The sequence below is a fragment of the Asparagus officinalis genome, chromosome 9 (assembly GCF_001876935.1).
Source record: "Asparagus officinalis chromosome 9, Aspof.V1, whole genome shotgun sequence".
Classification (NCBI taxonomy): Eukaryota; Viridiplantae; Streptophyta; class Magnoliopsida; order Asparagales; family Asparagaceae; genus Asparagus; species Asparagus officinalis.
Window position 1 is genome coordinate 64,925,969 of NC_033802.1, and position 12,377 is coordinate 64,938,345.

At 40.0% G+C, this 12,377-nt stretch overlaps 1 protein-coding gene and 1 pseudogene across 1 annotated transcript; both read left to right on the forward strand.

The window, feature by feature from the left end:
- LOC109824800 (protein indeterminate-domain 2-like) lies at positions 5,986–8,937 on the forward strand. Its single transcript, XM_020391447.1, has 3 exons — positions 5,986–6,129; positions 6,992–7,388; positions 8,055–8,937. Exons 1-3 carry the CDS (start codon positions 5,988–5,990, stop codon positions 8,761–8,763), a joined length of 1,248 nt encoding a protein of 415 aa, XP_020247036.1. The 5' UTR covers positions 5,986–5,987; the 3' UTR covers positions 8,764–8,937.
- On the forward strand, positions 8,985–11,785 carry LOC109823551 (annotated as a pseudogene).

Below are 12,377 nucleotides of genomic sequence, written 5' to 3' on the forward strand. Positions count from 1 at the left end.
CCTCATCTCCCTGTCGCTTGCCTCCTGGCCTGTCCCTTTCGCCCTCCTGGCCTGTCGCCGCGATGACAGCTCCGGTCGAAGACGGGCATATCGGTCTCTGCGCATCTCCGCTGGCTTCCTCCGCCCTCTCGTTCGCAGGACGTCCATCTGAGCCCTCCCGCTCGCGGGCGTGTCCCGCCTGCGTGGGCGCTCTTGCGTGGCCAGCTCGAGTGGTCTCTCGGCTCCACGGTCTGTGGTCGCTCCATTCCAGACTCGGCCCTGTCGCTCTACGTGGATAGGCCTATCAATACCCCGTCGGGGTGGCCACCACGCTCCTTGAGCCCTATTAGGCGGAGGGCGGCCCGAGGTGCGACGTCGAGGAGAGGCAGGGTGCGGGCGATGTGTGGCTCGACCTGATGCTGCGGGGTCGCAGGCGTGGCGGTCGCGGCTGCGGTGGCAGGTCGGGGTGCTACGTGGTGGCGGAGAGGGCGGGTTGGAGGAGGGGGGTGTCGAGGCTGTGGCTACGGCGGAGGGAGGGAGATTGGAGGGGCGTGCGGCATTCGGGGAAGGGCGCCGCGGCAGGCTGAGGCCGTGGGCGGAAGATGAAGGAGGGCGGGGATCTTTTTCGCTTGTGGTCGAGTATTTTTTTTTTTTTCTTGTGTGCTTCCGTACATTGCTAACATGAGCTTTGAATAGTTGCATGAAGGATGATGCATAACCCTCCAAATTCCAATAAGTTCATATTATTAACGCACGTCTCTTTTAAGGCGTGGTTCACATCTAGCGTGCCTCGAAGGATTTAAGGGGACTTATTTTTTATAACACTGTCTTTTGGTAAAGCCTAGTTCAAATTAGACGATCTTTTAGCGGACCAATATTATGAAAAACCCCCTTATTAGCGAATAGAAATTACTATACACGTATAGGAACAATCAGGCCAATAATGCCTAAGGGTGTGTGACATCCCACTAATTGACAGAGACGTTTCAAATGAAGTTTTAGTCCCACGTCGGGTGGGAGAGTGGGAAATTGAGGTGTTTATATAGTGAAAGCTAAAGACTCAAGTGTAAGAGCAGTTGCCAGTCGGAAGTGTGGAGCTAAGTACTATGCGGGGCTAAGTGCTACACCATGTGTTAACGGGCCTGCGGGCCCAAGGCGTGACAAATGGTATAAGAGCAGTTGTCAGCCGGAAGTGTGGAGCTAAGTGCTATGCGGGGTTAAGTGCTACACCGTGTGGATGCGGTAGGAGCCACATCTAGAGCCCATAGGAGCCACCTCTAGAGTCCACATCGCCTGGCGACGATACTGGGATGTGCTAATTGTCATGTCGCGACGAGGATGCTGCCTTTGTAAGGTGGGGTAAATGTGACATCTCACTAATTGACAGCGATGTTTCGAATGAAGTTTAGTCCCACATCTGGTGGGAGAGTGAAAAATTAAGGTGTTTATATAGTGAAAGCTAAAGACTCAAGTGTAACATCGGCTAGTCGATTTTGACAGTGGTTTGAGCCAAACAGTATGTTACACTCGGTGGGTCCCACGGCTTGCACGCACCAACGGGCCTGCGGGCCGGGTGAGAAACTTAAAATGAAGTTTACAAGCAACATCCCCAAGCAGTAGTAGAAACGAGAATGTGTTGAGATGCGTGAAAGTTATAGGTGGTACTTATTGAGCATGAAATAAGAGAGAAGGCTAATGAAGGTGGCTCACGCATATGCAATGGCGGCCAAATAAAATCTCTGTGGTAGAGTATCCAGTTGTATACTCAGTGGAATAAAGAAAAAAAAAATCTAGAGGTAGGCCTAGATTAACATGGATTAAGGAGATAGTACGGTGATTGTTAATTTACAGGAGGAGGTGCCATTTAACAAAGCTTTATTAGAAAAATGGCCCTATGTAATGGACCCCAGATGCTTCAAATAAGTACGTACTTTGGTGCAAGATGCTTTCTCCTCATCTGGAATGGAGATGGCTATATATATCGTCTTCAATCTGAACCTAATTCATGGTGCTCTTCTAATCAGTTCGGGCCGCATTTGATGATCTTAACATCGTACTCAAACCTTACCTAGCACTGTGAAGCCGCCGTGCGTGGATGCCCGTGTTCTATGCGAAACGCCATAGGGGATATAGTGAAGAAAGAGACGGAACAAAACCATTATAACTGACTGGAATGTATGCATCCTATTGTAGATATTCATACATTGAGTTTTTTTTTTCCATAAAGTTAGAAGATACCCGTAGTACATGTGACATATTGACATTAACTATGAAGAATATCCGGAAAAACATTTTATGCCAACATTTGAAATACTAAGAAATCTTTCTAACTCATTGAGGAATGGCTCTAAATATAATATTAAACTAGCGAAAGGAGTTAGGAGTTGATTCTGTAAATAAAATACGTAACGAGGAAGGAAATGGCGAGGTAAATGATGAGTGAAGGAGAATAGATGGTATGATAGAGATGCTGCAGGTTTAAATTTTTGCCAATGAATGGAGCCATTTCTACTAGAGATTTAGTGTCCCCCCACCCCCTTCCCCTTTTTTTTTGCTGCTGTAATGTTAAATGGCATAAATGCTATTTTATACTGTGGATAGGGTTTGATGACTATTTTGTCCTCTTTGGATGAACATTGAGCCATCATGCCCTTAAATCAATATTTTGGCTAAGAGTAGTCTTTGAAATGTTCTATGAAGGTTAAATGATGATAGTGATACTAAATCTTACATTTGTCAAAATAAGCAATATAAGTACTTTATTCATATGAGGACAGTCTCCATGAAACATGTTCGTGTACGAAGAACAGCTCGTATATTAGCATTCTAAAGCCAGATCAATTCCAACTTTTTTCAGCTCTGGTATTAAAATTGTTGACATAATTATGCTTCTACACCTTTTTTTTTAATGTGATACCAATGAATGTTTTGATTGTTTTGTTAATCATTGTAACAACCATATTGAGTGCCTGTGAAATAGTATAACTTTTGACGGAAAAAATGATATTAGCAGTAAAGGAAGCATAACCTAAGTTGCCTTGTAAAGGCATTCACTTGTGTAAATGACAGAAATCTTTTAAAGTTTCAGAATGTTTATGCAAACAGTTTCATACTTCAAATTGTGAATTACTCAATAGAGCAGGAAACAAAAACATCCTGCTCACAATTTGATTGGCACTGCAATGAGATACAACCATATTATTCATGAAGATTTTCAAAAAGTCCCGAAAACACTTGAGAGACCTTAATGAGATGGTCGCTCCTATTTCATTTTGGGAAATACAATGTATAAGAGCGAAGAAAGAGAGAGAACAGAACCAATGTACTTGATTCGGGTAATCTCAAGCAGCATTCTCTTCAAGATCCTGTTGTTTCATTAAACATAGTTAGCCATTAGTTGGATCTCATTTCAATCTACCACCATATACTCTCAACACAATCACAACTAGTAAATTCCGTTGTAATGTGTAGCCAACAACTTATGCGGACTTGGACGTAAAGTCGCAGTTATAATCTTTTTGAGCTGCAAATAAAATTTTTGTTGCAATTCAATTACAGGCAACACCCAATAGATTAAAAAAAATCTGATAGTAAGAAACAAACCCCTGCAACTAAAAAGTAAAGACTACAGTTCTTAATTGAAATTTTTTTAATCGGACAAGCAAGCAACACAACTGCATGCGACAGCGGTTGCAGCAACTGCAGTGTCAGGTGTACTGACACTTGCATTGCAACTAAAGTTTCAAATCATTTTGGGTGTCTAGAGTTTTGTTTTGTTTCATATGTGAATGCTGCTGGAAGATAAAGGTAGAGCAAAAATGGTAAATTCTTGAATACTTGCGCGTAAGTCATGTTTACATTTTATCATTAGATAAAACTCTTTTTTGCCTTAAAGATTTAATTGTAGGAAGCGCCTAAAAAAGGTTGTTTATGTCGCAGATCGCATCATATCAGATAACAATTTGTCGCGGATATATGTATGATATATTGACAAGATGAGGACTAGGACTTGCAGTTTGCTTTACCATGAAGGGGATGAAAAAAAGCCAAGGTGTGCAGGAAAAAAGAGGGCGTCTTTGTTTTGGATTTTCGACAGGCAGTATTGAAAAAGAGAAATTTTAGTCTTCAATTGTGTAGAAAAACTCCAGATATCAAGATTGAAATATTTTCCTTTGTTGCTTTTTGAGCATCTTTCTTTACTTTGAGCCATACACTTGTCCTGAATTTTAGCACAATGGCTAATTCAATTTTGTAATGCAAATGCTCATAGGCATTGTCGAGAATTAGTAATGCAAAGTTCACTGTTATATCCCATGCTACCATGCTGTTTGCAAATGCTTCATCGCTCATCAGTAATGTTTGTCGACTTATAGCAATCGTTGTATGACATTGTTTTTGAACTTATGATAATGCTGCGACTTTGTCCAGATACCAAAGTCCATTTTTCTCTTAAGAGGCTGCACAAGTTCATACCATCATTCTATTTAGGACGCTTGGCAGTAAATATTTGTGTCTGGACAACAAATATTTGTCGATAAACGAGCCACATCAAGACCAATTCTCTTGTACTCTGTCAGGGATGAATTCCGTATTTTCAGAGTTTAGAAGTTGAACAAGCTCGACTCCACTTGACCTGTACTTGAAATTTGTATTGAGATTTGTTTTCCCTTAAATCAAGTGGTTTGGAAAAATGCAGGACTGCAGTCTTTGTCTGAAAATTATATAATTGGAATCTAATCTCCTAGTTTCTATTATATATTCCTTTCAGTTCCAATGATCATGTATGCAACCTTTGTTTATTTTAATTTGAGAATTGATTAAACTTTTAAACAATTTCAGCAAAGACTACTACAGGTTAGCAGGCGAGAGCCTGTGAAATTGACACGGGTTCTCCTAATTTAACAATAGGGCTATTTGTATACATTTAAATGTTTACTTTAAACATTTAAAGCATTTGATACCATTGCTTTGAAGTTGAGATGATGACCAAGTCTTAAATACTTATATAAGTTTTTAATTGTGCTCCATTTATTTGATCATGTAAACATTTGTCTTGGCTCATACGGCCTGTACCTTTTGGTTAATTTCAATCAAGTAGGAAAATGATTGAGATTGACAAGCTTTTCTATTGTAGAAAGAGATGATCTTTTACTGCAAAAAAACAACTATATATTTTTTTAAAAATACATTGATCAAAGTTGGTTGGCCTAAACAATTAATTATTTAGAAATAATTTCCATTCTTGTCTCTTCATCCGGATCTATCACATTGTCACTCTTCAATTGTCTTCAATAACTTGTCTTCGTCTTTCTTGTTTCTATTAGTGGATTTTCTTATCTTCTCTCTTTTACCAATCTATACAATATGCTGGATTAAACAGTAACAATGATTCAGTCCACATTCTACATAACCAATGTCTGCATTTTGAAGTGTCTTAGTAGTGGTTTAGTTCTATCAAAGTCGATAAAATAGCAAATAATGCAGTACTTGAACATGTTACAAATACAAAATAGAAAACAGCATGTACTGGGGAATCATGAAATAGCTTTCAATAGGTATTTTCAGGAAGTATGTTTGCATGTAATAATCATAGTACTGCTACAAAACTATCTTACTAGTGGTTTCCTTCAACCAAAGTCAGTAAATATCACCAAGGGCATGCGAACCGGATGACATTATGTCTAGACGATGCAGTGTTTTAACACGTTACGTATACAAAATAGAGAATGACTGAAAGAGGTTTCAGGCAGTATTTTCCTCGGTTTCACCACCAACGGTCACTTTAGAAAGCCAGAAGAAGCAAACAAGAAGCTCTACATCCTTCATCGTCAACATTTCCATTAAACTATGGTGCAGTTTGGACTATGCTCAGGCAATCAAATTCTAAACCTGTAACTTCTTTTTCTTCTTGGATGTTTCCTGATGCCTTTAAGTTTGTAATCTATGTATATATATCAGTTCAGGTTTCCCCTCCCTCAGACATGAAGAGAGAATTTACATTATCGAATATGTCCAATACATCAGAAGAAGAATCACATAATACTTCTCATCATCAGCCACTTATGGGGAATTGTGTCGCAGTTCCAAGCAAAGGGGACGCTACAGCTGCTCCTGCAGTGAAGAAGAGAAGAAGCCTACCAGGGAATCCAGGTACATTATATTTCTCCAGTTTCACCCAAATATGGACAAATTTTGTTTCGTATCAAACATATCTCTATGTGCATAGAAGGGTCCTGAAGTTTTCTCTAAAATTGCTTTGTAAGGCATTTGATTGTACCTGAAGGTTTTTGCAATATGTTCCTTAGTTCCTTTCGAGGAAAAATATAGTTTAAAAAAGATTAGCCTTTATTACAAGAAGTAAATAGAAGTTCTTCAAAAAAAGAAAAAAGAAAAAAGAAAAAAAATCAATTAAGTTGAAGTATGAAAAAAATTGAATGAGTAGTTAGCTTACCTCCTATTAGGATATATGCTGTAGTTGCCTGGTAGCTGACAACCAGAAGCATATTCAGCTGTCTCTTCTTAGTTTTTTATTAGAAGCAGACATTTTATGTTTGTACATAACCCAATAGCTTGGAGCTACTTAGAGTTTCAACTGAGCATTGATAATACTGAATTTCTCTATGTTCAGCCTTAGAATCCTTCTGCTTCGATCATTTTGTGCAAACCACTTTCATTATGGTTTTTGATCGATACTGAATATCTCCATATTCAGATGTTTCTTCTATAAATCTCAGTCTATGCACATTTTACTCAACCGAAGTCTGCATGTTGATTGGTATGGATGAAGATCAGATATAGTTAGATTTGTGAGGTATCAAAATTACATAAAGTTGAAACTAAATATTTGGTCTACATCCAGGAAATTACAGTTTTAATCCAAACCTGTAAAATTTCTTGAAACTAAAAACAATCATCTAGTAATATATCATGTAGCAATGTTGTTTTCTTGGTTTCGTAACTCGATTAAGAAACACACATTTTCGATGTTGACTTTGAGATTTAATTTTCTTAGACCCAGATGCAGAGGTTGTAGCCCTCTCACCAAGAACCCTCTTAGCCACAAACCGTTACATTTGTGAAGTATGTCACAAAGGATTCCAGAGAGACCAAAATCTCCAACTCCATAGAAGAGGCCACAACCTTCCGTGGAAATTAAAGCAGAGAACAACTACAGAGGTGAAGAAAAGGGTTTATGTTTGCCCTGAAGTTACCTGTACTCACCATGATCCTAGCCGAGCTCTAGGAGATCTGACAGGCATTAAGAAACACTACTCGAGGAAGCACGGGGAGAAGAAGTGGAAGTGCGATAAGTGCTCGAAGAGGTACGCGGTTCAATCGGATTGGAAAGCTCATGCGAAGATATGTGGGACTAAAGAGTATCGTTGCGATTGTGGAACTATCTTCTCTAGGTATTGTTTCCTTTTCGAAGTCACATCAAAATACTGGGAGTTTGAAGAGAGTATTTTCTCCCCGTCCATTTTATTCAAGATTATGCTTTATTTCCACCAAGGGTGGTTAAATTTATGAAATCAAATAATCCTATTCAAATTCAAATCTGAAACATTGATGTTAACTACTAGTTGCACTAAATATGGGCTGTACATAACTAACATATGACTGTTTTCACATAATGTGAGAAATGCGCAATAATATATAACAAAAGGAGAGTAAATAAAACAACATTGTATAGCCTTCTTTGAAATAAAATTAAACATTTCAGTTAATGAGGTATTTCTTTATTCAAGTAATAATAATAAGGTATTTCTTACATATAACAAGAAAAGTTAATAAATTTGGTTTTAATCCATATGTTGCAATTATGCTTTCAAAATTTATAGTTTATATAAGCTCTTTCGAGATTAAACAGATATCACATGGAAAAGGAACCTATTTAGGAACTAAAATTAATACAAATTTACTGAAAACACTGTCATGTAAATTGTCAAAGATTTCAAACATACTTAACTGAAACAACTAAGTCCTCAGAAATCTGGCCAGGAACCTGCATGAATTTCCAGTTAAAAAAAGGTTCTCACAATATTAATTTTTTCCCCAAAATTATTATGTTACTTCAGGAAAGATAGCTTCATAACCCACAGAGCATTCTGCGACGCGCTAGCCGAAGAGAACTATAGAGCCAACCATGGTCTCGCTGCAATGGTTGGGACTCTTCAAAGCCAAAATCAAGAAATGTTCTCCAACTCAATGCCAAGCCTCAACTCCTCCAACATCGACACAGTGATGAACTCCTCAACCCCTGAACCTCAACCGAACAACCCCCTAAAATCTCTCTCTCTAAATCCATTCATCCCCAACACTTCAGGCATTATGTTCAATCCAAGCTCTTCGAACCTTCAGTTGCCGACGAACAACTCATCCTACATGTCAGCCACAGCTTTGCTTCAAAAGGCGGCAGAAATGGGAGCGAAAGTTAGTGATGAGTCAATCTCTCCTATACTCCTCAGAGGCTTCACTGGATACTCATCAAGACCGAGGCCATCAGAAGTACCAGAATGCAGGCAAAGTACATTTGCCCCTATTGATCAAAGGAGTGGAGGGAGCCAAGGAGGCTCTATGGTTGTTAATAATTGCGAAGAGATTGTGGAGGGGAGAGATGTGAGGATGACTCAGGATTTCCTGGGGTTGGGCGAGTCGAGCTATGGTGCGAACGGAGTAGGGTTGAGCTATGGCGATGGGCAACAGGAGAGCCAGCAGGTCATGTACTCGTACCAGCATATGGCTCATGGGCCGAATGCAATGGAGAAACAAATGTGGGACTTTTAGTTACGTAAAATTCGAGACGTTAGGATTTTGCTAGGATTCTGACTCCAATTCTAAGTGCAAGTGTTCATAAGATCAAATTGAACAAGAGGAGCGGTTTTGTTTCGATGTTGGTGATGATTTCTTGATGGGTTGCTAACAAGTGCTGATTTTATGAGAAAGCCTCGATCGAGAATCTTGGGTTTTGACAGGGAGAGGATCTTTGGTGATCATGAGCTGAGTCAATGAAGGGTAGCTGCATCTTTTTTCTTTCTCCTTTTCCCCTGTTTGTTTTCTTTTAAAAGGCCTTGTGAACTGCACTGTATTCTTCAGTTTTATCAGAGTATTTGAATTATAGCTTGAGGTTCACTGCAGCAAACAAGAACATGGTAAACTTCCTTCCATTGTTCTTCCAGAAAGATGAACTTATCTAACTCGAGGAAAATAATCAACTTTGACACAAGAACTGATACCCAGGCTTGAAACGTGAAATCGAGACAACCATCAAAGGCACATCTCATCAATCCTGATACAAACTCCATAGATGACACTTGTATCTTACTTCGTCAAATGTTTATGTTCTTCTAAAGTTCGTCGCTAACATTTCACTAATATTAGAAAGGAGAAGATGAGAAACATCGAATCCAGTTATTGCCTCTCTAATTCTTTCTTTTCAATTCCATTTAATTCCGTCTTTCTTCTTCTTTTGTTGAGCACAAGCAAGTATTCTTCACGCTCGAGTGGCTCTAACCTCAGAGATGAACAATAGTGTATTGAATTTGACAACTCCCGATGTAGAGCAAGATCGTTTCTGATCCAACTCCTCATAATAACGCTAACTAGTCGAGCTCTCTATGCGATCTTGAAGCCCTTCGGTCAGCCTATGGTACTCCTCGCTGGGATCCTAGTATGTCGATATAAACAAGTAACAGTTTTACTGTTCTTCAATTTTACATCTTGATCGTGTGCTTATTCTAAAATATTACAAATGCACGGAGGGATTTTACTAAGACCGTCTTTGTGATTACCTTAGACTGCTGTCTTTCCCTTTCGCGATTACTTGACGAACAAAAGAACAATGCATTCTACATCTATCTCGCTCTGGCTCTTTCGATCGCAACATTTCCTGTGCTCGCTTGAGTCCTTAGATATCTCAAGGTTCTAAACACAGAGGTCGGTCGACTTTCCATATTGTCCTATGTCATCAACGATGAATTCTCTTGAGTGTTGCCTAGCCTAGTTTTTGTTGTCTGCATTGTCTTGGTGAAGCCTATACTAAAATGGCTCGTGGACAGAATGCCCAAAGGCGAGCCCATGAGTGATATGAATCTCGGAATGGCCATCATGGGTGTTACGGTGTATGCATACATCACTGACTTCATTGGCATACATGGTGTCTTTGGGGCGTTCATTTATGGCTTGATCTTTCCGCATGGATCCCATGGTACTGCACTGGTTGAGAGATTGGAGACTTTTGTTACAGGCTTACTATTGCCAATATACTTTAGTGCTAGCAGGTTCAAGACTGGCATATCAAGAATCGAGCGCTCTGATATTATCGCCATTCTCAACTTCATCTTCATCCTCTCGATCATTACAAGTGGTCACCACTAAATTGATATCTTTGTACTTCAGCGTGCCATTGTCCAAAGTACTCTCCCTTGGTTTCCTAATGAACCCCTGGCCTTGCCGAAATAAGCCTTCTCAATGTCGCTAGCGATAAAAGTGTGTTTATGTGTGTATATATATATATATATGCTAAAGTTGATTCAGTCATAAGTGCTAGGCAACTCATTTTCTTTCTAATGACCAATGACCGATTTGATGTGTCATAGATCATTGCCCAAGAGACGTTTGACCTAATGACAGCACTGATGATGCCGTTGGTGTCAGTGCGTATAAGCCATTGGAGCATATCGTCGAATACAAAGAGTGATCTCTTATGAGCGTGAAGCCAAATGATGAGCTCCGAATGCTCGCTTGTGCACGCTCCAACAATAATGCTGCTACCTTGATCAGCCTCCTCAACATGTCCAACCCTATGAAGAGATCTCCGATACCCGACGCCTTTCTTCACCACATTGAGCTCACAGGCAGAGTCTGCCATGCTCATTGCGCGCGACACTGACTCCATGTCCTCGAAAGCTGGTGGATTTAATAGCAAACAAAGTGAGGTTCAAGCTAAGGACATTATCTCTCTCTGCCTTCGAGACCTACGAACAACATGCAGGCGGCATCTCAATTAAGCCCACACGGCCATCTCTCCCTCACTACAATGCACGACGACATCTGCACCCTTGAAGAAGAAAAGCATTCGTCGATCATTATCCCACCTTTCCACAAGCTCCAGTCAGTTGATGATGCGGGCAATCTTTCCATCCGTAATGTCAACCAAAGAGTCCTAGATTCCGCACCCTGTTCCGTTGTTATCCTCGTTGATCGCAGCCTTACTGCTGAGAATGTCGCCGGAAAATCCAGTCTCTGCACCAAGCGACGTATTGTCCTCCTCTTTTTTGGCAGCCCTGACAACCAAGAGGCACTCTATTATGATTGGAGGATGGCAGAGTTCCCTGCTGTCACCCTCACACTGGTGAGGTTCGTCCCTGGCAAACAAGTTGCTGCAGCGGCACCGAGTATGTTGTCACCAATGTCATTCTCAGTTACCAATGAACAGTTACAGCATTCTAGCGTCATCGACATAGGAAAATTTGAGGCTGACACAAGTCAAATCCCTGATGAGGAGTACGTGAATGAGATCCGGACAAGGAACCTAGGCAACGAGTCAATCGAGTATGTGGAGGGAATGGTGAACAATAGCGAAGAGATGACGGCGATGATCAGGGCGATGGATAATACGTTTGATCTATGCATCGTGTGGAGGTCGCAGGGAGTGTCACCGATGACTGCAGGGCTGACAGAGTGGATGGAGTGTCCGGGGCTAGGGTCCGTAGGGGACCCGCTTGCGTTGACAGGTATCAGGGAAGGGATGTCAGTGTTAGTGGTGCAACAGTACAGTGCACATGAAGTTGAATCCAAGTTATATTAAGCTCTTGATAGAATGCAAGCATGATAGTTCGTTACTATATCAATCTGCATTCAATTTTATCATCTTATACTTTTCCATTCATAATCGATATTATTATGTATTATCTTTGTTTGTTTTGTTAGTAGCTAACGTTAATGTCTACGAGTTGTCGTAACATATTGCAAGAGAATAACCTAAGTCAAAAATGCCAAACTCTATCGCTGAACCAATTCTACTGAACTTAAATTGCTCGTTAGTATTAAGAGTCTATATCAAAGCGTATTATAAATGAATATAATATGGACTCCGACTGAAGACACATTACAAATTTTCTCATGCATGATGCCCAGAAAATAATGGAACAAACACATTCCTTTTAAGAGTGGAAGAAAGGCCGTAAGTATCGATGAAAATAAATATACTGCCATAGCACCCAGGTAAATAGACATCTTCTTGTAAAATGCAACACTCAGACTATACTATTTGATAAGTTAATAAACCACGAGTAAAGATGTTATTTGAAAATTTCAATAGATACAAGGATTACACACTTGTAATCGAAATAAATTAACTTAAGATCGAATGCAAAAATTTTAATGTGAATAATATATGA

Coding starts and splice junctions, on each gene's coding strand:
- LOC109824800 (XM_020391447.1), top strand. CDS start 5,988: ATGTCCAATACATCAGAAGAAGAATCACATAATACTTCTCATCATCAG. Junction 6,130..6,991: donor AAGCCTACCAGGGAATCCAG/GTACATTATATT, acceptor TAATTTTCTTAG/ACCCAGATGCAGAGGTTGTA. Junction 7,389..8,054: donor TGTGGAACTATCTTCTCTAG/GTATTGTTTCCT, acceptor ATGTTACTTCAG/GAAAGATAGCTTCATAACCC.